General features: G+C 52.5%; 7 protein-coding genes across 7 annotated transcripts; 1 reads left to right on the top strand and 6 right to left on the bottom strand.

Annotated features, from left to right (window-relative positions):
- Positions 1-803: 803 nt before the first annotated feature.
- Positions 804-1376, top strand: CCMA1212_006940 (uncharacterized protein; the record flags this gene model as incomplete). The annotated part of the gene is made up of 1 exon (XM_073704129.1): positions 804-1376. One exon carries the CDS (start codon positions 804-806, stop codon positions 1374-1376), a length of 573 nt encoding a protein of 190 aa, XP_073557291.1.
- Positions 1377-1815: 439 nt separating this feature from the next.
- CCMA1212_006939 (Argonaute-binding protein 1) lies at positions 1816-5541 on the bottom strand (the record flags this gene model as incomplete). The annotated part of the gene is made up of 4 exons (XM_073704128.1): positions 1816-3013; positions 3067-3133; positions 3195-3486; positions 5041-5541. 4 exons carry the CDS (start codon positions 5539-5541, stop codon positions 1816-1818), a joined length of 2058 nt encoding a protein of 685 aa, XP_073557664.1.
- A 2865-nt stretch (positions 5542-8406) lies between these two features.
- CCMA1212_006938 (uncharacterized protein) lies at positions 8407-10320 on the bottom strand (the record flags this gene model as incomplete). The annotated part of the gene is made up of 3 exons (XM_073704127.1): positions 8407-9491; positions 9535-9757; positions 10129-10320. Coding segments are annotated over 3 exons (1500 nt in total), but the record flags the coding sequence as incomplete, so codon positions are not given.
- A 585-nt stretch (positions 10321-10905) lies between these two features.
- Positions 10906-11782, bottom strand: CCMA1212_006937 (uncharacterized protein; the record flags this gene model as incomplete). Its single annotated transcript, XM_073704126.1, has 2 exons — positions 10906-11477; positions 11569-11782. The coding sequence occupies 2 exons, from the start codon at positions 11780-11782 to the stop codon at positions 10906-10908; spliced, it is 786 nt and encodes a 261-aa protein (XP_073557638.1).
- Positions 11783-12705: 923 nt separating this feature from the next.
- CCMA1212_006936 (DNA repair protein RAD5) lies at positions 12706-16613 on the bottom strand (the record flags this gene model as incomplete). Its single annotated transcript, XM_073704125.1, has 11 exons — positions 12706-13089; positions 13161-13312; positions 13369-13651; positions 13715-13795; positions 13854-14379; positions 14446-14532; positions 14579-14631; positions 14693-14916; positions 14979-15172; positions 15227-15318; positions 15423-16613. 11 exons carry the CDS (start codon positions 16611-16613, stop codon positions 12706-12708), a joined length of 3267 nt encoding a protein of 1088 aa, XP_073557637.1.
- Positions 16614-19284: 2671 nt separating this feature from the next.
- Positions 19285-19734, bottom strand: CCMA1212_006935 (uncharacterized protein; the record flags this gene model as incomplete). Its single annotated transcript, XM_073704124.1, has 1 exon — positions 19285-19734. One exon carries the CDS (start codon positions 19732-19734, stop codon positions 19285-19287), a length of 450 nt encoding a protein of 149 aa, XP_073557662.1.
- Positions 19735-22478: 2744 nt separating this feature from the next.
- CCMA1212_006934 (uncharacterized protein) lies at positions 22479-23415 on the bottom strand (the record flags this gene model as incomplete). The annotated part of the gene is made up of 2 exons (XM_073704123.1): positions 22860-23415; positions 22479-22769 (listed from the first exon to the last, which is right to left on the bottom strand). The coding sequence occupies exons 1-2, from the start codon at positions 23370-23372 to the stop codon at positions 22479-22481; spliced, it is 804 nt and encodes a 267-aa protein (XP_073557661.1). The 5' UTR covers positions 23373-23415.
- Positions 23416-24423: the final 1008 nt, after the last annotated feature.

The following is a 24423-nucleotide window of genomic DNA, read 5'->3' as shown; positions in this document are numbered from 1 at the left end:
AAGCGCCCCATTTTGGTGCAGGCGCGCAGCTCGAGTACAGGTACGAAGATGTTTTGGAACGCCTCTTCGGAGGCTGTGCACAAGGAATGCTTTGTAATGAAGAAATGGGCAGAATGAGTGGTGGGAAACGAAGTTTCTAGTACGCCTGACAAAGGAATACGCGGCTCTCACGAAGAAAAGCCATGATCTGGGGTACGGTAGCAGCGTGCCATTACCATTTGTGTTCTAGACTTCAAGTTGAACTCGTTCATCATGTTGATTGCGCGCGTGACTCAACACCTGGCCTCCAGACCTCTCCTTGGAAAGCCTATATACTACCACTGCTTACCTAGGTATCATAATAGCATACATGTCAAGCTCCATGAGTCTCAGTCCTATTCTACCGTCAATGACACCATCAAACCATGTCCATCTGCGACGCATGCAACATCCATCGTCTACCCTAAATGGCAACCAAATGTTGAAGCCGGCCTCTCACTCTTTTAGATCGTAGGTACATGTACTCACGCAACAACCCCACATCTCCCTGCCTGCAGCCAATCAGCGCCCCCCCTCCAGCCCCCGTCATTACGCAACCTTGTCCCCAAGCAGCAACACCATCGTCATCGTCCGTCACGAGCCCACTTTCGCCTTCTTTTTATCTCTTTATCCAGTCCCTCTGGTAGGCCGAGCCAAACAAAAGACCCTTGGACCTATTCATCCTCTTTATCGCCGTCTCGTCTACCTTCAACTACAGCTTCATTCTTTCCATACAAGCGAAACAGAAGAAACCACGAAACAGACAAACTTGACCAAAGGCCACCATGTGTTCCGCCGACATCTTCCTCGGCGTCCTCGCCATTCTCTTCCCCCCGCTGCCCGGTACGTCTGCTCCCATCCCCCATCACCCCACAATCACTACTCAACCTCTCTCCTCATGCCATGACTCTTATCCTCTTCGCTACTCATACAACTCGCTAACGCTAACGCTCCTTTCTACAGTCTGGGTCAAGCGCGGCCTCTGCAGCGCAGACTCCCTCATCAACATCCTCCTCTGCCTCCTCGGCTTCATCCCAGGCCTCCTCCACGCATGGTACATCATCGCCAAGTTCCCCGAGCCGCCCTACGAATACGAGGCCGTCCCCGACGACCGCGACGGCGGCCGCCACGGCAGCAACCGCGTCACATACGTCTACGTCCAGACCCCTCCCGGGCCTCACCACCAGCAGCCCAAGCCCCAGGATGGAAACGGCCGCATGAACTACGGGACGACCTCGCAGCCGCAGCAGCACGGGGTGACGGGCTCGGGGGAGGGCAGCTCTGAGCATCATCAGGGTGTGCCGCCTTCGTATGCGGAGGTTGTCGCTGGCGACCACAAGGTCCAGACGCGGGATTAAGGAGGACGGAGGACGCATGTGCCGCCATCAGCCCGAATATGTTCGAGTGATACCCCAATACAACATGTACGGATACAGATACCGTGGCGGCGATGGCGATGCATGATGAGCTGCAGCAAAGTGTGGGCGGATAGAGAGTAGAGAGCGTGGTGTTTGCTCTTTCAGACTCTTTGTTTAGATACCGAAGCCCTCTCACTCCTTCATTTATGGACTCTATTGATGAGCTTTCACGGCGTCGGATTTATAGCACATGATTTGGTCAAATTTGTCGCTTTAGTTCTTTCTCTTCAGAGACGTTTGGACGACTAATGGTGCCCATCTACTGACCTACATGTAGATGAGATGGCCCTGATGACCCAAACCACTTAATAACGTTTCCCGCCCTTCTACACTCAATAAAGCTGGTCAGGCCATTTGCAAGATCAAATTCATATTGCAACTATTCCTCAACCGCATCATCATCTTCCAGTGTAGGATTATGTACTGATGGTGCCGGCCGGTCATTTTTCTGAGGAATCTTGAACTGCACCATCAGCTCCTGGGGAAGGAACGTGTAGAAGGTAGGCACAATCTTCCGGATACTCTTGACAAAGCGAACGTCGGCCCCAAGATCTCCAATCTCGAGTGCCATCTTCATGCCCGGCTTGAGGCTCGCGAGGATGTTTTGCTCAAAATACAGGTCAATTTCCTTGCCCTGCAGGGGATGCGCCGCGCCTTGCTGAACCCATCCGTCTTCGATGGTGACTGGTTTGAGGGTGAGCTTGCCAAGGGGCATGAGTCGAAGTGTCTTGTTGCCCGCTGCGGTAATGGCCAGCTTTTTGAATCGCTCAATCACCTCCTCAGTCGGGAGATGGACCTCTGTAATCTCTAGGGCGCATTCGTACTGGTCGACGAGCTCAACTGCTTTGCCAGCGAGGTGCTCAAACAGCTTGTCATCTTCCAGCATGGCAATGGACGAATAAAACACCGACTTTGCATCGAATCCCTCGGGGACATTGAATAGAGAGGAATCCCACGAGTCGGGATCAAACTTGACGAAGAGCTCAGTCGCCGCTGGGTTGAAGACGCCCGGGAGAGCAGTCTGCAACGTGTTCAGCGTCGTCCACTCGTCTCTAGCCATCTGGCAGATGTTCAAAGCCTCCTTGACGTTGTCTTCGTACTCGGGGCAGACGTCGTGATGGAGGACGTAGCGAAGAAAATTCTCCACGACGGAGATGGCTTCCTCCATGGGCTTTGGATGGAGACCAGTCAGAGCGATGAGTCTCGTCGAGAAGAAGCCCGCTGCCACGCCGGCAAAGTCTACCGCCCATTTGGTCTTGTCGCCGTCGTAGAAGCGGTCGCCAGCTCCAGAGCCTTCGTAGACGACGTCCCTGGCCGTGGCCTCGCGACGCTGGGCGGGCGTGAGCTGCTTGAGGTCCTTTTGGTCGAGGCCTGTGTAGGCGCTTGGGTTGGTGTCTACGCCGCCGAGGAAGAGGTAGTCGTTCAAGTAGGTGGCCCTGCGAGCCTGAATGCGACGACGGGAGCGGAAACGCTGGATGCACGACTCGATTCGCCTGCAATGTGTTATCATATTGGCTACTGAATGGACGAGGACAAGTTGTTGAGACGGTTGATGATACCTTTCAAATGGAATATCCCTATGGAATTTGTTAGCTGGATCCACGATCTAGATCTGCAGAGTGATACTCACGGAGCGTAAATCTCCTGCTTCTCCTGCATGGCTTCCACGGGCGTCATGGGAGGGTCTGCAAAGTATTCTGCTGCTGTTCAGTACGAGTACGAGCACGCCTCGAGTCCGTCAAGCGAAACGAGCCGTACCTTCGAAGCCATTTCCGCGGTTCTTGGGCAGCGCAGTCGGACCTCTGCTGGCCGTCGTCTTCTTGCTTCTCTTTCTCTTCTTCCGGGGGCCTGAAAGCTGCGCGGGAATGATGGAAGCACCTGCGGCATCGTCTTGGGCATCGTCATCGGCATCGTCTTCGGATGCTCCTTCGACTTGGCCTGGCAGCAGATGCTTCGTCGGGGCCACGCTCTCGTCGATCTCAGGCATGGGATCGCTCATTGTGGCGTCCTTCATGATGGTATCTTCGCCATCTGGAGCTGCGGAAGCCATCTCGGACGCCGTGATGAACTTGATCTCGTGACTGGTGATGGAGAGGCAGGCAGTTGACAAGCAAATGTGAAGGAATTCAAGTTTTGGGAAGAGGAGAAGACAAAAGTTACGGTTGACGCCTGAGGTGAGAGATATAGAAGGTTGTGGCAGGTGCTCGACAGCTGGCAGCTGGTCTGCCTGACACCGCCAAATGTCACCTGCACTCTTTGAAGGTGAGCCTACCGCTTCGAATCATCTTCAAAAAACAACGACCAACTACAGGATAGACTTAATGACTCTCCAGGCCATTCTCCGACTGCGTGATGTTCATGTCACAAAGGCACGCTGCCGAATGTCTGCTGCCGCACAGTTGCATAGCCATAGATATGCATGTATCCTATCGTAAGACTTTCCTGACTGAAGGAAGACAACGAGCTTTGGAGCTGCTTTTGCCCAGCACTCAGCAAATCGGGCTGACTTCAAGGAGTTGGGACTTGGTAGTAATACTACGAAACACACAAATGACGGATTGCTAAAGGATCAGGGCCAATGCAACAGGTAACCATGGACAAACTCAGCCTCATTGGAATATCAAGTCTGGGAGCGTCTCTTCCAAGTGAATTAACTGTCTGCAATATGGGCGCGTCCAGCCTGGGTAGAGAGAAGAATAAGCTCACGAGTTGGCTTATATATAAGCATCCCCGTCGACAGAGATTAGCGCTGCCAAGACGTTGCCATGCATCTGCACTCCAGGCTCCAGAGCCTCGTCATGGGCAACTCTTCGCATTCTCTTCCCAGGGTTAAACTCTCCTCCTCGTCGTTGCATGAGAACAACGATTGCAGCTCATTGCTTCGTTTCCCAGGCCTAAAACTGATGAATCTTGACGTCTCCCACCACCTTTTCGCATTCGACTCCCGAGAATCCCGCATACGAGAGGAGTAATACCGCCGAACCAGCACCGACTGGGAGAACGTCGTCTCGGCTACGTCTCCGAGCCCTCCAAAGGCAGTCCACAACTACGTAATTCCAATGATGTGATTCGGACGGAAAATTGTCATCACGCAATTCCTGTCAGGTCGCAAGCTGAGGTCACGATTATGCAAAAGATCAATTGCCAGTATTGTTCAAGTAGGTTTGAATTATTGGAGTATCCATACAATTCGACTGCTGATTCTTTTCAACACCTGACTCAAACCAACTGCCATTACTTTCACCTCACACATTTTCCACAACCACCAGACACCAGACTTAGACAATGAAAGATCAATTAAAAGAGCAAAGACAGAAACTAACGCCGCCGTGTGTCGTCCGGTCGGTGAGACAAGCACATATTAGTAGATCCTGCTGTATGCGTAGATTCTCTCTCTTTTTTTTTCTTTTGCTTTCTTGAATAATCTGGTCAGGCGTAAACACCCCCTTTTCCTGTGCGTTCAAGTCACACTCGCGCATCAAATCCCTCCTCCTTCGAATATGTAACCATTAAGGATAGAAAGAAAGGGAATTGGTGCTTTGGTATCAAAACAAACCGCCCCATTTGTGCATTGTATATGCTGGGCTGTTTACAGCATCAGGACGGCGGCGGCAGCACCGAGGATGGGAGCCAGCAGCTTGGCATCGGCAGTAGGAGCGATAGCCAGGCCGGTAGAGGTGGAGGTGGAAGCAGAGGTGGTGGTGAAGACGCGGGTGGTGGGAGAGATGGTGGTTCCGGGGATGGTGGTGGCAGCCCGGGTGGTCTGGCTGTTGGTGGTGCCGGGGATGGTGGTGGCCGGCTCGGTGGTGCCCGACTGGACCGAGGTGACGGTGGTGCTGACGGGCACCGTCGTCGTCTGCGTCGTCGCGGAGCTGGTCGTGGTGCCGGCGCCGGTGGTGCCGGTGCCGGTGGTGCCGGTCACGGTGGTGCCGGTGCCGGTGGTGCCGGTCAGGCTGGTCGCGACCGACGAGGCCTGGCTCTCGATGGAGGCGAGGGCGGACGAGATCTGGGCCGACAGGGACGACACGATGGGCGGCACGGACTGGCCGAGTGACTCTCCGGCGAAGAGGCCGAGGGCGACGACAGCGAGGGTGTTGGCCTTCATTGTGACGAGAACGATTGTGGGTTTTATTTTGGGAGTAGAGAGAGAAGAGCGAGAGAGTGAGTGAGGAGAGACAAAGAGGAATCTAAGTCAAAAACGCTTGGCGAGCGGGTGGACTCGAGTGTTTATATATGGGGGTATAGAGGCTGCCTTGTGGTGAGTGCAAGCAAAGGGGGTGAGTGAACAAGAGAGATCGTAGGGATCAAGATCGAGGGAGAGCACCAGCCCTTTAAACCGGCCAGCTTCACTCTGCTACCTCACCCTCCCTTGTCGACTGTCCGCAACAAGGAAAATCATGCAACAGCCACAGCTGGCGTGGATCCACGGGGGGGGGGGGGGGCGATGAGTACTCGTACGTAGCAGAAAGCAGGAGAAGAGAGAGAACGAGACACACACCACAGCTTTCATACGAAGCACACACACAGTGTGTTGACGTAGTTGGCCAGACCGAGGCGGCGTAGTACCTTTTGCCCACGGGGAACGAACGGCACCAAAGGTCATGTAGGTACTCTCCGGGTCGAGACAGTAAGACGAGGTACACCGCATCCACACGTCGTTTTGCCCGAGCAAGGGGGGGAGGAGGCTGGGGGAAGCTGTACAGCATGAATGTACATACAGTATCACAGTACAACGTGTTGACCGTAACGTGTAATGCACGAGTGTAGTAAGGCCGTGGCAGAGACAGCATGCCTCCCATCCAAGCCCAAGAGTCCACCTTGCGCCCACACAACCACGACGCTTTGTGCCTTCTGCTCACCCAGCGTCCGACATCCCCCTCCCCATGCAAACAGGCAGCGAACAGCAAGCCGTCTCTCGTCCTCTTGCAGGGATTATTCCCGGTGGCTTGCAACCGATCGGCGCTGGGCGTTACGCGGAGAGGAGGCATGCCATGGTAATGGTGACGTATCCTCGGCATCCCGGCTCTGCGGGCGTTTGCAGCCATTCACAGAGAAGGGAGAGAGAGGGAACAAAAATGATGCTTGCAGCAGGATGAGATGGCATAATTGCCGGCGATCGGACGGGTGAATCGAATCGAATCTTTTTTGTTATGCAGAGCTGGGATTTTCCTTGTGTGTGTGTGTGTGTGTGTGTGTGTGTCAGTTAATCTAATTTGATTCATGGATTTATTCGTTCTTCCCATGCTATTCTCTGTTTTCGTCTTCGTAGAGGCTTTTCAGACAAGCAGCTGCTTTCGTCTTTCTGATCACGGAATTGCGTCAACACTTGTGATGTCGTCCAGATTAGGCAATTCTGCCAAACTGGGCAGCCAGGGGTGTTGGCATGCAATGCAATGGCAAAAGACGGTTGGATAACAACATGAGATGTCAAAATCAGCATCGCCTTCGCCTCGTATATATCCAGCATCCTCTCGTCGATCTTGCCCATGTGCAGCACAAACGGGCATAAATAATAACATAACAGAAACAACATAAATAGAAAAAAAATACGGAGCAAGAGGCAACTCCGAGTTTCCCAGACACTGTATACAAGGATCATACAGTAAGCTGCTTGCTTGCTTGCTTGCCTTCTGCTTCTTGCTACTACTTGTATGTACAGTGCTTTTCTCTCTCTCCCATGTCGTAATCCGCTGCGCCTCAGGGTGGACCGAAACCCTGCAGCTTCCCCGTGGCTTTGACCCTTTCTTCCTTGGTTGTTGGTCCTTTGTTTGTTTTCGTGATTTTTCGTTACTATTTCTCTGCCCTTCTAGAGAGGGGGCGTAATGGTACCAAAGGAGGTACCTCGTAATAAACCAGAAGCAAACCAAGGAAGAAAGCAGAGAGGACCAGGTTCGCGTATGGAATCATGACGTCTGTATGACCCGCCCCGAAAGAAGAAGCGCGGAATAAGAAAAAAATAGAAGACGGAAAAAAACAAGAACGCAACAAGACGGGATGGATCCGCCCATTGCTTCCTCCTCTCGAAAAGAAAGTAGCCAGCCAGCCAGCAGCAAAAATCGAGAGAAGCCTCTCAGAAGAAGAAAGAAAGGCGGCTGAAAATCCTGGCTAATGGCGAGGCGTCACCGAACAGGTGAGGCGTTGGAAGCGGCTCGAAAGCATAATCCTCTGCTTCTTCTCCCGCTGTCTTGATTCCTCGGCCTCTCATTTGCTTCTTCGCCCAGTGCTGCCGTGTCTCTCGTAACGGCTTCTGGTCAACTGTTGGCTCTGATTGGGCCGTGATAAGGCTACTTGCTTGTGAAGAAGAACGACCTGAAGGTGGTAGTAACACACATGCTGAGTCCCATACTGTACGTACGCGCAAGCCGTGGAATTGAGGCGCATTCCCTTCTTTGTGAGACTTGCCATCTCGAAGGTGCCCCTACAGAATCATGGAGAAAACCTGTCTGATACAATCTCGATTTACTACACACGAGGTGTCGGGCTGAAACAGAGCACACGAGGAGGGGGGTTTGCATAAGACGCAGCTAGACATGAACTAGATGAAGCAGACGTGAGTCAATGCAGAATAAGCTGTCAAGGGAAGACGAAAAGAAAAGGGGAGACACAGAAAAAGAAGCAGCTGAGTAACGATACGAGACAAGAACAAGGAAAAACCCGAAAACAGTGTTTCAAACTCCGCCCATCGAATACTATCGTAAGCCCGTCCCTCGTATCCCGAAACAGCCGTCAGCCACAGCCCGTCAACGCCAGACAGAGACCCCCCTTTTGCCACGTATACACGCACCTCTCCGTACGAGTACCAGTCATCTGAGTACAAGAAGTAAAAAGGGAAGAAGAAGTAGAAAAAGAATGGAACGCACGGAAAGTCGTACCAAGCAGAAAAATAAGAAAATGCCATTGGAATCCGTCGTGTACAGCGCTTCGGACATTGCGTCGTGAAGCCAAAACGGTCCGAGTATAACCTCTCACGCTACCTCGCCCGGGTCGACGAGTCCTCGAGCTCAAACAGCGTCTGGTGTATCAATGGCGACTGCGGCTTCGCGGCATAGCCGGAAGCGTCGCTCTCCCTGCCCGTCACGCCGCTCGAGCTCACCATGGACACAATCGGCCTCGCCGGCGTCGCCCCCGACGTGATGCTCTGCTGCGACGGCGTGGCAGGCAGCTCCGAGATGACCGACTCGAGCCCCGGCGAAGGCTCTGCCTGCGGAATCTGCCCTGCTGCTCCTCCCGCGGCTCCCACGCCCAGCAGCCTGCCGTCGCGATGCTCGGCCAGCGAATCCTCCCCTCCGTACTCGTCCTTGCCGCCGCTGCCGCCATCCGTAGGGGCGTTGGTAGAAGAGGGCCGGTTCTTGTGCCGCTTAAACAGCCAGAACAACAGAAAGACCAGCCCGCATCCTAGCAGTACTACTCCCACTGCAATGCCTGCGATGGAGCCCTTGCTGAGCCCCGGATGATGCGCTGGACGTGACACGGCAGCAGGCTGAGTGCTGACTTGCGTCGGAGCGCCTCCCGTCGAGCTCGCAGCTGTGCTCAGGACCGTGCTCAGCGTCGTCGAGGGCGCCGAAGCACTGCTCGTTGCCTCCGCCGACGAAGATGATGATGCCCTCGAGGAAGCAGAGCCTCCTGACAAAAAGGGAGCCGCTTGCTGTTTATTCCCCGCCAGACTTGCCGCCCCGACCTTGCTCGCCGGACATCCCGAGGACTCGCACGCCATCTGCGAGCAGCAGCCCAGGAACGGCGGCGACGAGTCGCGGCACGTGTACCAGAGGAAGCCCGGGTCCAGGCAGTCCTGCGCCAGGATCTTGCTGTAGGCGCCTGGGTCGAAGGACGACGGCTGGAGGTGGTCGTCGGGGCAGAGGCCGTCGGCGGTGGCGCACGGGTCGATGGTGCAGCAGCCCACGAAGCGAGTCGGCTGGTCTTTGCAGATGTAGAAGCGGCCGGCCTTGGGGCACGAGAGGCCCAGGTCGACGATTGGGTCGCCCATGGTGCTTGCGCGTGGACTGCGTTTTGTGGCCTTGTTGGGGAGGTCGAGATCGTTTGGGTGAGCTGCTCGGTCTGATTCAACTCAGGAGTCTCCTGGACAGGAGAGCAGAGTCACCGACTCCGACGACAAGATGGACGATGTCGTATTTGATGCTGACGCTGTAACCTCTGTCAGTTGGGAAAGCAGCAGCATATGTGGCCAGGTAAACATACGCTTCCCCTTTCTCATAACCAGTCTGGTTCAGATGATCGGTGACGCCTTCCGGCAGAGCACACGCGGGAGGATCGGAGTACAGATCCGTGTTTGTCGAGACGGGACGGATGGGAGACGAATGCCGCTTCTCTCTCTCTCTTTTCAGTTTTTCCCGTCAAAAAGGGGAAGCGGATTTGGACCGTCTGCCTCTCGTTCTCTTGTCAAGTCCCCTCATGCTGTCTCCCGTCAACACCCATCACTCCCGACCGAGGGGCCAACACCTTCTTAAAATCCTCATCCTGGATAATCTCCCCCTGCCCGATACTGATCCAACTGATTGTCCAAAAGCAGGCATCCATACTGCGTTTGCGGGTGCATGTAATTTAGTGTGCGTGTCCTCCCCCCATGTACGAAGCTGGTAATGATACGACAGTATGTTGGTCTGCGCGAGAGCCTTTTTGGTCGAGTCTCGCCAGACAACTCTGCCCCCCCCCCCCCCCCCCCCCTTTGTCATACCCAACGTCTGGAGATATAAGAAAGTTGACCCTTTCTATCTGTGTGTCCCCGGAGATTTACGCGAGCTTGTGGCATCAAATAGACAAAAAAACTGTCCAAAACAAGGTTTGGGCGTGTTGGTTGAGGGCAGAGGTTGCGGTGAGGCTTGCAGAGGATGGATGTGGTGACCGACGAGATGCAGACGTTGGTTGGCTGTTGGGCTTTGTTGGCCGGTCACAGCACACGAGGTGTCCGCATGTTGGTCGTGTACTGCAGAGGGCTCATTTTCTTGGCTCGCCCCTGAGTGAATACTACCTTGCTCAGTGTGTCTGCCCAGGTCTCTCTCTGGATGCGCTTCTGTGAGAAGGCAGGTCTTGGAGAGGTGACACTTGATACGCAGATCTACTAGTTGATAGTTGATTGTAGAGGACTCGTCAGGGAGAGTTGCTGCAACATGTTTGTGAACTTCATGGTTTTCTACATCAGATATGACCCCCTGCAAAACCCCATGTGAAGCGTGTCAGGGGTCATCCTGAAGACATGACGCACCAACACACAACATTTCGCGACGAACCACTGATCAGAACTATCATCCCACTTGCAACGACACGATTATGAAGCAGAAGCAGAGTCAATTTCATCTGTGACATCTAGTGGGTAAAGGGCTAGCTGATGTGTGCATTTGCCTCTCTCTCTACTATATCAACGTGTAAGACACAGGTAGCCTCCCCGTCTCTCTCAAACGCTCAACGCACATCAGCTCCCCAAATATCTCCTCAATAGCTTGGCAATGTTCCATCATGCGTCCAAATGCTCCTGAATATCTCGCAATGTCGTCGCAACCGCAGACATGAACTGGCGCAACTCGCTTTGCATGACACTGAGAGCTTGTCGATTCTCGTCAATAGCCCGGTGCAATTCCTGTAGTTTGATGTCCTGATTGGCCATGATAACTTGCTGAATCTTCTCGGCCTCTCGATGCATTTTCTCGAGCATCTCATCACTGCCCACCTTGACTCGCTTAGCGATGCTTCTAGGCGAGGGATTGGGCCGCTTCTTGTTCGACGGGAGAGACAGCATGCTGACAACGTCGTCGATATGCCATGCATCTAAGACTGAAGACTGCGCAGGCGTCGATGACTCGGGGCTGGCTGAAGCTTCGGTCAATGTAGTGTCCTCTTGCTGGCTACTCGACGTCGGTGCCTCATCGCCTTGATCCGGTGTAGAGGTAACATTTCCCTGCTGGCGGCCTGGAGCTGGCTCTGGATAGAGGCGTCGGCAGTCGGCAGTATAGTCCTGCTGCAGGGTCGAATTGACGTAGCGTTTCTTGATGGCTGCTGTGTAGTCTTCTGGTACGTGCTCATACAATGCTGAGAGAAGCACGTAAGTCGGCCCAACAGACAGTGTTGTGTGTAATGTTGCCTCTGCAGTTGCGCGCTCCAGTATAGAGAATGTGTGAACATGCAGCCGTCTTTGTGGATTTCGCCGGTATAAAGTCTGCTACGTGCCCAGGCCTCAGGAACTCCAAGTATCTCGTGCAATGCTTCTCCGTCATATGCGTGGCTCGAGTCCAGTACATTTGAACGCATTTGACAGCGTTGGAATACCGGGGATCGGACTCTGACATGCCCAAGTCCGAAATCTCGAACCGGGGAGGAGGTGGCTTCGTAGGCATGTTGTCGATGGCGAGGGATGCCGGAGCAGTTGCAAGCGAGTCAAGAAGCTGAGATGGATGGAAGTCATCTCACAAAGGATAGGCGTGCAGAAGAATTAGGGGGAAGAGAGAGGAAGAAACGAGCAGCAGTGGGAGGAAGAGTGAGAGCCAGAGTCAAAGCCCATGGGCAGCTGGCAAGCAGACGGAGCAAGCCAGTGGCCCGAATTCTCAGGCAAGCATCCAAGACCGGCTGCTGGATCTCACAATAGAATCAGTTTCCAAGACTTCATAAGGTGAATTGGGTTGCCGTTGATCTGGAAGTTTGGTCATCAGTTCCGTTGAGCACAGTGAATGGACGCAACACTCTGAAATACGTGCTAAGTAGTGAAAGCGAGTCGCTGCGGAGATGCGTCGAATTTGCAAAGTAGCCTCACATTATCTGCTATCCTTATCTTGTTAGATGAGCCTTCAGGTAAAGGAAAGGTAAGGAGAATCGTCGATGCTTTCCGAGATCTGAGGTTATGCCTGACTTTGAGCTACAGTTTGTGATGAGACCACAGAACTCAACCAAATGCAAGCGAAACTTCAAATTCAGATGGCTAAGTAGAAAGCTAATTTGTCGGTAGATACTGCCACATATCTGCCATACGTTGAAGCAAATTGTTAGAAGATGAAAGAAAAAAGCCGAACCCGCGTCGACGAATGCCTCGCTCAGCCTCCTGACTCCAGTTCGAAGAACCGTGATGAACCTCTTTAAACCAGCGTAACCATCAAATCTCCCCCTCAACATCGTGTCTGACCCCCCATACCGACCAAATATTCCCCTGTACTCCAAGTTATCAACCGAATGAAAAGCAAGCTTATATCTTGCCGCTGCCACGATCCCAGAAACAACACCACATTTTCGTTCCGCGCTTTGGAGCCGCCATGCCCAAATCCACCCACTACTCGGGCGTCTCCTCCTTAAAGATCATATCCGTTACCGACTCCTTGACTCCTTTCCGCTTCTTCGCCCTTGCCTGTTCGACAGGCTTAGGCTCAAACATCCTCTCAAGGACCTCGTCATTGACTTCCGTCCGCTCGTGTCCATCGTCCTGAAGCATCCGCGCGACAGCCTCTTCCTTCACCCTCTGCACCTCCATGACGCGGTCGTCCATGGTATGCTTCGTCACGATGCGCACCGAAAACGTCTCCTTCGTCTGACCCATTCGAGCGACGCGACTGATGGCTTGCTTCTCGGCCATCTTGTTCCACCAGAGGTCCACGATGATGACGCGGTTCGCCACAGTCAGGTTGTGTGACTGACCACCACTCTTCATGGTTGAGATCTATTGACAGCGGTCAGAACGAATACAGCCGTTTCTTGAAAACAGAGTCGTAAGATGATGCGAATACGTACCATGACCATCGTCTTCGGATCGTTCTGAAAGGCATTCATTGCGTGATTCTGCTTCTGCTTGGGCAATGCCCCCGAATAGTAGACGAATTTGACGCCGAGGGTCCGAAAGAGGTACCCTAGCACCTTGAGCGTAGGAATGAACTGTGTAAAGACTGCATTGTTGCACCCGTTAGCAATTGAAGCACCCAATCGGAGCCCATCTTCTTACTGATGATCTTGTCCTGAGGGGCCTCAGTCAGCCAAGTCATTGCCACGGCCAGAGTCGCCGTCAATCTCGAGCTCGGCGGAGGAATGACCCCTGGGAGATACGAACTGGCGACAAAGAACGCCGACGACTCATTCTTCGGCTGGACGGTAGTCATGATGGCATCTTTTCCAATCTCCACGTAGCTCTTGTCCGCCCGTGCCTTGGCGGCCAACATCTCGAGAGTCGTGACTGGCTGACCGGACAGAAGGTCTTGGCCGCAGTCATCGAGAGTACATTTAATCGCCTGAGGTGGACATACATAGCTTCATTAGCGCATACAGCTCATCTAATGGAAGTAGGGACTCACGCCGGTCTGCTCTTCCGCTGGCAAGTTGCTCCTCTCCATCATTAGTCGGCTCGAGCAGGTACTGCAGTAGATATGGCCACACTATTTGACGACCGAGTTAGCCACCACGGTCCCATTTGAAGCCCTTCGGATGACCTACCTTGTACCGCGATAGGACTTGAGAGTGACCATCGGCTGCTCCACATTCGGACTGTCTCACATAACGCTGAAGCAGCAAGTGACCCATGATGCTGTTCATGTCGAAAACGCCCCCGAGAGACACCTCCTTGCGTTCCTTGAGGATGTCGAGACCGGTTTGGTACATGCCAAGATGCTCCTGCCACTGTGGATCTGCTTCGAGTTGCTCGATGACCGTCTTTTTCTCGGCGACTGCCCTGAGGTCGCTGAGCAGGGATCTAAACTCGCTCTCGTTGAGGTGGTCTTGACTCATCAAAAAGTTCTCCAAGCAGTAAGGATGAGACAAAACTTGTCTGAGACGCAACTGTCTGGAGGCTTGGATCGACCTCACCGAGGACTCTTTGCCTTTCTCGCCTCCTTTACCTTGTTCAGGCATGAGGTCCTCAACCTCCTCTATGCCATGCTCGTTTTCGAAGAGAGGCATTGCTTTTTTCTCTTTGCAGTCCTCATACTCTTTCTGATGCCTTTTGTAAAAGGCATTGATAGCACTATTCTTGTTAGTCTCTTCGTGCAGACAATACGTGCAGCTCAGACATCAAGATCTGCGAACGTACTTGCAAAGGATCTCCTCTTCCGCCGAAACCTCGACATAAAGCTCTTGATGAGTCGTTGGTGGAATGTCGAGATTTTTACCCGCGGTCCTGCGTATCGTCAGCAGGGTCCGGTTTGTCAGTCCACGAGACTTACCGCCGATACATGAGATAACTGCCGAGGGTATCGAAATAATCGTTTGTGGCCTCCTACAGCAATGGCGTCAGCTCATCAGATCCTGTTCATAAAGCTCAACCAGAGTTACCCTACCTTGAATATGTAGTCGTTTCGGAAAACGCGCCGGCCGCCAATGAAATTGCAACAGATGAAAGTCGCATACGAATAAAATTCTGGCAACACTTCATCAGCTCTGTAGCGTACGACTCTCCCGATCTCCGCGGTGTTCGTGGCCTCACCCATTGGCTTGTTCAGGATAGGAGTGCCGCTCAAGGCCCAACGATGTTGCGCCTCAATCGCGCAACATGCTCTCAAAGCTGCTTGAATCAGTTAAAAGACACTTCGTTGGCCAGACTCATAGGATCAAGTGTAAACTTACTGCGTCCATTCCACCTGGTGACTTCGTGAGACTCGTCCAGAATTACCCTGAACCAATCTATATGAAACAGCTCTTTGGCTTCTTTGCGGAATTCTCGTCGATGCACTAGGGGCTCATCCGCGTATTGACGATCCAGAGCATCCATGAGCTCCTGGCGGGGATATTGGTTTCGCACTTGGGTATATGTTGCAATGCTATCGAGAGTGTCAGACTTTCCAGCTTCAGACTGCTTCCAGTTTTCTACTCACACAATCAACTGCTTCGCATATTGCCTTGGTCCAATGTCACCGGCAGGGGAGTAAATTATTACACTCTCACTCGCTTCCTCAGTCCAATGTTTCTGCAACGGGATGTCAGCAAAGGATTCAGTATCCTCTTTTAAACCAAGAGTTGGGGAAGCAGAGTCAACTCAAGTCGGGAAGAGACATAGACGTAGGCACTTACTCTGGCCTCATCCCGCCATTGTAGGGCAATCTTTCTGCTGGGAACTATCACAAGCGTCGCCTGGGCTTTTTTCTTCCTGTCTGTCTTGTTGAGTCTATGAGTGGCAATGCATGCCAAGCTCGTCACGGTCTTTCCGAGTCCCATCTCATCACCGATTATGCCGCCGGCTGCAGGCCTCGCAGATTCTTTCTCTCTTTGCACCATCCAAGACAAGGCAGTTAGCTGATGTTTTTTGAGCGTTGAAACCATGATCTTCGTATATTTCTTCGACTTGGCAAGCTTCTTCCCGTCTTTCAACTCCTCTTTTAGATCATGCTCGTGGCTAATGCTGCAGTTTGTGGGGATTCTTGCCCTTGCTTGTTCGATGTCGAAGGTCTCCGCCAGGTCACCTTGGCCACTGAACTCGGTAGGTTCACCTTCGTCATTAAGGTCGGATGCTTCCGCTGTCTTGACTCGCTTGGCTGATTCTCGGTGGTGGTCTCCAGATTTGGAGCGTTTGTGTGATTGCTTCTCTTTGCACTTCTTCTCCGAAGACTGCTCCTTTTGGCTTTGCTTATCGATTTCCTTCGTAGCCTCAACATAAACGGAAAAGATGGTAGGCTTCGTCTCTTGCGTTTCATCGCATCCCATCGTTCCAGCCGCTTCTTTTGAGGCCATGTCGCCGGCCGTCTTCTTATCAACGGTGCCACACTCTCCTTCCGGCTTCGATGACTCTTTCATAGATCTCGCATGTTCTCTGCTCTGTTGCGTATCATCTGTTCCGGCCGGAGCCAGAGTTGCAGAGCAGATAGGTGTCATACCGCCGTTGACTTGCTGTGCGTTTGGATCAAATGTCTTACTTGAACCGGCATGACCTGCTTTTTGGGCATCATCACCTTGATTGCCTTGGGTCTCTTCTGGTGCGGCGTCCTCCAGTTTCACGGCTGACGTATACTTGACCACGGTGACCCCATCTGGACAGGTATTGGTTGAGATTTCACGGCATACACTCGCTGCAGCAGCGATATTTGCATCTCCGTTGCACTCAGAAGCTGCAGTCCCTTTGTCCTCATCTGTAGTTGCAGTACCAGCGTTGTCGGCCATGTCCATATCCCGTGAAGTGCTGCCGGTGACCTGGTTCATGAAGCGTGAGAATATGTTTTTGTGAGAACTTGGCGCAGTCTCTTCTTCTGGGTCTTTTTCCACCTTCATCTTTGCCAAATCGTATCTGTTCTAGCAGAGCCTCTCGAGTCGCGATTCGATTCCAGGTTTCTCGCCACGCGTTTGTCTCCAGGCTATCAATCTCAGAGGCGCGGGCATAGATGGCGCAGGCCTATCAAAGGCCAAGGGCTAAAAAGCAAGGCGAATCAGTAATTTTTTCTTTCTGGTGGTATACATTATGGCATGATACGCAAGCCATGGAGGCAGCCTGGAGGCGTGAGTGGAAAGGACCAAACCATGCGAATGTACGTCTGCTGCTCTTTGGAACCGTGCGACACATATGATTTGAAGAACCGTAGCTTATGCTAGAGGATAAGGCGCTGTAGCAGCGAAGGAGGGAAACCAACTACTGCCTCATCGGTCAAGTAGCATGAGAATGCCAACATTAGGCAGCTCCAGTGAGGTCCGGAGAATGGTCGAGTGTAAGTTGTGTGGCCTTGAGGAAGTTGTGGGAAGTTGAAGGAAAGAGAAGAGATGAAAAGAGAAGAGAGATAAAAGGCCAAGTTGAGGGAGGATGAAAGGAAAGAAGAGGCGGGCAGTATCGGGCGGTGAATGTGTGCTGCACTTCTCTTCATGTTCTCTTTGCACATTTGTATCTGACCGCCCTTCCCGTGCGTGAGCACTTCATTTGGAAGCCTGTCGCGGACAGCTGGCAGCCTGTAGCAAGAGTAACAAAATCCAGGATGGGCATGGAACCGAGTGTAACTGGACCTTAAACGCACATTCTCCATCACCTATGCTTATTGTTGTTTAGTATACACACCCATGATTGAGATTCTTCTCTTTAGAAAGATATAAAAGCCCTACAAGTATCATGCTGGTTCTAAAATTGACTCGAGGAGAAATCAACAAGATAATGTAATGGGAGTGACTACCCATATAGCACCCCAACTTGGCTGTCCTGTGTCCCAGCAGATAAATATCTTTATGACTGCTACTACTGTAACTAGATATGATATCATAATCTCTGCTACTATCGCTATATCCTTTGAGTCTTAGTGAAAACGTCTATTAATAACTGGAAAGTTGAGTATATAAAGAACGTTCTTATTCACATATAAGTGGAACATCGAAATTCTGGATAGCCAAGTTGGGGTACTGGACAGCCACTCCCTTGCTCAACCTTCCAGGTCCTCAACGGCACTTACACTTGGATACCTGGCAGAAGCTCGCACACACATATTTCTAGGGCTTCCGTTCACAGCCGCAATACCGCACAGCTATATGATTGCAAGCAAGCTATATCGGCTAGGGAACCATGTAGGTGTATTACTGCGACTCTATTACAGCGGCTGGAATACATGTACCACATGGCCGTAGAATAGTACTACCTCGCTGAGGACAAGCAAGCCGCAAAGAGCAATACTACCACTAAAACAGCGACGCCGGCCTCCCCCTGGCCACCACTCCGGCATCTGGGCGTCGGGAATCAGCCTCTGACTCTGCTGAAGGTGGTCGACATTGATTGCTTTCCGACGTTGCCGGTTATTCCGCCGGCGAAGGATGAGTTCTTTGCCCATCCCTCATCTGTCAAGTCGCGCGGGTGGTCTGGATAAGGGACAGGATGTCCAAGAAGGAGATGCACGAGGAGAAAAAAAGTAGTCGGGGACACAGGACTGGCGTGATGAATCATAAATGAATAAAACGTTTTCAGTTCATGAAGGGGCTCGGCGACAGCTGCGTAATGGTTAACGAGTATCCCATGAGACCGAGACCGCTCTCAAGATTGAGCGTCGAGAGGAAATCAAGATTACGTATGGCCTCCGTCTTTTCTTTCAGGGTACTGAGACCCAGACGGAACACAAAGTGCCCCCAGAGCCTACAAATCTGGTTGGGCGAAATGACATTTTGCGAGGGACATTGTGCAACCTGACGCTTCCAGGACGGAGAAGATAAGATTCAAACCTAAGCAGCCAAGGTGAGTGCCAACCGCGAACCCTGTTTTCTGCCAGCTTTCAAACGTCAATTTTCAGTCTCAGACCGGAAATAGATATGAAACTCCGTTCTCTCGGGAAAGCCCCCGAGAGAAATGGCACCCAGCAAAACGCACGACATCATCCTTCTTTTGCCTGCGAAATGAAATCCAAGCCGCCGAAGCACGTCAGCCGATGCCTGTGAGCTATGATCGCACGTCTAGAGACCACGAGAAGTACTCCATAATATTACTACCTACTATTATCTTCTTATACTTCCACTCTTATTATATGCCTTTGGCTCCTATAAATGGATATATATACATATATTATATAGAAGTCTATTTCTAAATTAATAAGTTATTAGAGTCGGAAGACACTAAATTCTTGCACTAAGCAAGACGACGACTGGACTTGGTTTATTAATCTGTCTCCTTGCGGTTTTACCTAGCTACGACACACTTGGTATGTGTCAGGAGCAGTTGTCTCTCCTTTAACACTTGGTAAAATGTCACATTATACCAGCGAAGAACGGTTGGCAAACAGTGTATTCTATGCAAAATTTATAATACAAATGCCATTATCAGATCCTCCTCTTTATCTACATCTGCTCTTCCACACGCTTGTGCGAATAAATAGTTCCCGTCCGGCGGAGACTTTATAGTGTTGAATATATAGGTACATCAGAACATAAGGAATTGTATACAAGGTCGCAGTCCCCTCGACCACAAGCTGCTGCATCGTCTCCCTTAGTTAATGGACCAGCTGAAGCCGTGGATCAGAGTTCCGTCATTGTCGTGGCCACCGAAAGCCTCCCACAAGTCAAGAGTCATGTCAATCGAGTTGTCAACGCTGAGGTTGCGGTCCGCAACAACAGCCTGGCGCGTGACGCCGTTGTTGGTCATGGTGATGACCTTTGCGCAGAGGGCGTTGTTCTGAGCGGCGCCAAACTGGTCAAAGACGCCGGCGGGCATGGCGACCAGGGGCATGCTGGGGTCGACCTGGTTGGCAAAGTAGGTGCTGAGGCCGCAGGCGCCGGACTGGAAGAGAATCTGGCGGGGACCGGCTGGGTCGCCGAACATGAAGATGGAGCCGTTCTGGTCGGTGCCGGAGGCGATGTCACGGGTCTGGACGGTGGTGGGAGCCGCGGAGGCAGTGAAAGCCAGCACAGAGGCGGCGATGGCGAGGGAGAACTGCATTTTGAAATGTAGTGGAGTTGTTTTTGTTGTTGTTGTTGTTGTGAGTGTGGTGTTGTGATGAGATGAGTGATGAATGAGATCGAATGGAAGCAGATATGACCGCTCCCTTATATACAATTCTCGACCTCATCGTCTCCTCAACTCCGACGTATAATCCAGCAGCATATAGCTACTAGCCTGGCCATAACGGCTTCGCCGGAATCCTTCTCGTGGTTTCAGAAGATACAGCTCGGCCAAACCATCGCTGAGATTTTGGAGCTTCTGCTTTGGTGTTTAGCGCTCAGTGAAGTTTGAGAGAAGCGGATTACCATCAAGGGCCCTGGACCTGTCAAGATTGCCTAAATAAGAAGTTGAGTCCCCTGTTGTTTTACATCTAACATGGTGATCTACATCAGCTTATTCTGAGGCTGTTTGGTAGAGATGGAAGAGAAAAAGCTTTGACATAGCTCGCAGGAGATGATACAGCCAAGGAGAGATACTCAGACATGTTCCATGCAGACAATACCTTCTGGAAGGACGTCAAAAGAAAAAAACGCTGACAGCTGACAAATGAGGGCGCAGGACAGTTTTTGTGCTTTTGGGTTCGTCGTAGAGCTTGTTCTGGTTCCAGGCAGGCGTTTGATCTGAGACAGGGGTAATGCCTGGTAAGCGCAGCAGGGATGTCATCTCGAACCCATGCCTGCACATGGCAGAAGGCATTGTTACGGGACATTTTGCGAATCAAGTACTACACGCTATTGGGTCGCCGTTGTACCTGTGCGCGCGCGTGGATGCGTACCTATACATTCGAGAGCTACCTATATATGTGCTCTTTTGTCAAGCTATTGCTTACGGTAGATATCAGCAAGCGTAACGTATGATATCTTGGCAATTACTTACAGAAGGTGAGTGCTTGCATCTGGTCATTGCTCGGCCTTGCAGGAAGGTCCGAGCTGATAGGTTGTTACTGCACCAGGATTACCAGCCCAGACTTTTGCGTCGTGAACCTAGCCTCGTAAAGACTCTGGTTCAAATACCTTACGTTGCTCCGCACTTCAGGAAGGATTTCGATGTGACAGAGCCTCAACATACATCACCCAGCTGAGAGACCGGCTTTTTCCCCTCGCCTCAGATGGAGGCTATCAGAGCCTCACTATCGCCTGCAATTTTCCAAAAGTACATCATGTAGCAACTTCTCTCAGAAAGCCAAGCCCGCCTCCAGAGTATGAAGTCTCATGCTTCTGATATAATCGTGCTCGATCAAGGGGCTTACTACGAGTAAGGCAGAATGCGTCGCCAAGACGTTGTACAATTCATGTTCCTCCGAACCCTTGATTGATTTCCAAAAAGAGGCAGGGCTTTATAGATTGACACGATAGTATTGGCAACAAAGTTACGGAAGCTGAAACTGGAAACAGGGTGGTCACCCTTCCTAGGTATGAGATACGCACTGATTCCTTTTGCTTCATCGAGACGTCTCAGGCCTGCCATCATGAGGGGAAATTAAACGTGAGACATAGCTGAGCCCACCCAGCCAGACGTAGACAACGTGGACTCCAGAGTCTCGCATTCTGCAAGATTCAGGTCGCCCGCGAGCTGTTGGAAGGATTCTGCTGCCGCAAAGCAGAAGGCCCAAAAGTGAACTCGGGAACATGCCACACTAAGTGCCAAACGGATCAAACTTCCACAAGACATGCAATCGACAGATCACAGTTGAGTAGTAGTAGCTACTGTACTTTGTAAATCATGCAGACATCATATCCCGGATGATTTCGGTTGAACACGAGCGAAGCATTTCAAGCAGAGCCGCCGACAACTTGCGCCTACCCTAGAGTCAAACTGATGACGTCCAGTCCCTGCAATATGTTGACCGTCTGGATTGAATAACGATCGGGACCATGCGCAGAACGCCTCATAGCAATATAACACTCATGAAAAGCCTCTTTATTGTTGGTTGAAATGGCGTGTCAGCTAGAGGCTCTTCACATAACGTAACTATAGTCGAATCATCTCCGGATTCAGGGGCAAGATACCAATCCCTTTCTAATCCCTATGGCCGTACAGTCTCGCTTATTTTCCATCAAAAGAGTGCTTCAGACAAGGTCGGATGGCACGTGTTTCAGTATACGCATATCGTCCCAGTATCAGTCAAAGGGGCGTGCGACTGCATCGCAAATTTGATCGCCTCGGGGTGGCCGCGGCGGTGAGACGGGACTTGATCGACACCTGGGCCTCGTCATGATGCCAGAACTCGAATCATGAACTTCAAGTACGTTGGCAGAATTGGCTCTCGTGATCAATGCCCTTTGAAAAAGATCAACATCTCAAGGCCCTCAGCGGTAGTGAACGGACTGGTCGAACCGAACTGCACTATGCCATCATCGTCTGTAATCAGGGTTGCTGCTCGCAACCGAGCATATGCATGTCTCGTTTAAGTAGGCTCTCTGTGTGAGGTCGATGCGGCTCTGCCTTCATATGCGACCACCACATGGAGGGTTCCGGGGATGGACGTGCACGCTTGAGCGAGATTGCTCTCGACGCCCACTACAGGCCAGATCTCACCGTACTTTGGTAACATTGAAAGCATTCGTCTACAACTGCTCAATGCAAAATGTGCATAACAAGTACATGTACCTCGACATAACCCTGCCAGCCCTAACTCTAACCTCTCCCATAAGTATGGACATTAAGCCGCTGCACCAGCTCTGGCATAAGCGTGCCTTGGATATCATCTCATGTTGAGCTACCCTGCTTCGTCAAGGCGCTTAACCGTGCTTCATAAAGTTGATAAACGCCTTTGCAATAGTGACGCCGTCGTGCTCGATAGGCGCGCGCTTCATGGCGTCGTTGTAGACGTCGTCGGCAAAAATGCCGGCTTTGTGTCGGTTGGTGAGGATCTCTGAGACGATTTCGCTGGTGAACTCGGGGTGGCCCTGAACGGAGATGTACCGACCAGGGCTGTACATGGCTTGGACTGGGCACATGTCATTGCCGCCCAGGGGGATGGAATCCTTGGGGAATTCTAGAACAACATCACGATGCATCTGCTGGATGCGCTGCATGAGATGAGTTACGTCAGCGCAAGCAATTTTGGTAAAGAGGGACGAGAAGTGAGAAGTGAGAAGTGAGAAGTGCGAGAGGCTCACCATCTTGTCGAGCTTGAAAATGTCCTTGCCCTTGTCTGTCAGGTCGACCTCGGTGACGGCAACCTCCCAGCCGTTATCGCTTCTGCCGAGGCGCGCACCCATGGCCCTGCCAATGACCTGGTGGCCAAAGCACACGCCCACGACTCTGATGCGGCCGCTGTCAATGGCCTGCCTTGTATACTCCACCAGCTTGAGAATCCAGGGGTCGTCCTCATATGCCGTGTGACGCGACCCGGTGATGAGAATGGCGTCGACCTCGTCCAGCGGCGGGTACGATCGCATGTCGTCTACAATGTTGCGCGCCGTGACCGTGGCCACCTCCGACAGCTGCCGCGGCGGATCCATGGCCGCCGCCGCCGCCGTCAACAGCGTGGTGAAAACGCCTCTGTAGCCGCCATACTTGGCGTCTGTGTCTGGCTGCGGCGTGTCGGCCTCGAGAATGAGCAGCCGGAGAGGCTGGCACGAGCCGGATGCGGGCCCATGGCCGGACCCGGGGATGGCCTCGGCCGTCATGTTTGCGGAGAAGAGCCGGACGGAGCGGAGCGGAGCCAGTTCTCTAGTACCTAGCAGTTGCACGGAGGACTAGTCGCACAGCGTGTCTGGACTCAAGCCGTGGTTATTGGAGGGAAGTTGGTTGGGCGGCAGAGGTGCGTCAGACCAAAGGGATGGGAATGGCTCGAGCCTGCGGCAGAACGGGAGCACAGCGATACGATGAGGGGATCCAGGCAAGGGGGCCGACTAATGGCGTCTGACCTGCGAGAATGGCTTGGGCCTCGGGCTTCCAAATCGTGGAGCATCGTGGAGCATCGTGGAGCATCGTGGAGTATCGCGGCCGATAGCGGGGGAGTCGCTGAGCAGGAGGGACGTGAGAGGCGATTAGACGGTGTAGGGATCTGGTGGTGGCGGGACAGGGGGAATGTTGTTCCGGGACAAACCGGCGAATCGGATCTCGCGATGGCGTCGGTTCCTGGAAATGGCGTTGCAGGCTGCTTGAATTCCGACCAATGGCGAGGCGGCGCGTGTTTGACCGGCATGGTCGCCTGCTCTGGCGGATGCAGAGAGAGAAGACAGAAGTTGATAGAGCCTGATGCAGCCGGCCAAGTGAGCACGCGGACGCTGGACGAGGTGGTGGCACAAGCACGGGCACCGCATGGACGGGGGATTTCAGAGACACACAGGCAGAGGCAGTGAGGAGGCAACAGGGCATGCGGGTATCCGAATGGCGGCATATCATGTCGCCCACATGCATGGATGGCTGTACGAGGGAGGAACAAGCACGGAGCACTTTGCCCTTCTTCTTCTCACATGCTCCGAGTCAGCAGCAGCGTCTGTCGGTGTCTGGGATAATAGTGTTGTTGAGCAGCGTTCCATGTCCGGGCTGCCGGAGCCGCAATATGAGCAACAGTCCGAGCTCCGTAATCGAGGAAACGTTGGATAGGGGTCCATCTTCTAGAAGGCGAGATGGAACGAGGAAAACGTCAGTAATGGGGACTGTATCAAGGGAGTAGTACGATTTGGTGGATGCTACCATGGCATACCTCGCACTCCTTGCCCGTCAAGTACT

This window comes from Trichoderma ghanense, assembly GCF_004382785.1.
Source record: "Trichoderma ghanense strain CCMA-1212 chromosome Unknown scaffold_8, whole genome shotgun sequence".
NCBI classification, from domain to species: Eukaryota; Fungi; Ascomycota; class Sordariomycetes; order Hypocreales; family Hypocreaceae; genus Trichoderma; species Trichoderma ghanense.
This window is presented reverse-complemented; position numbering and strand designations above follow the sequence as displayed.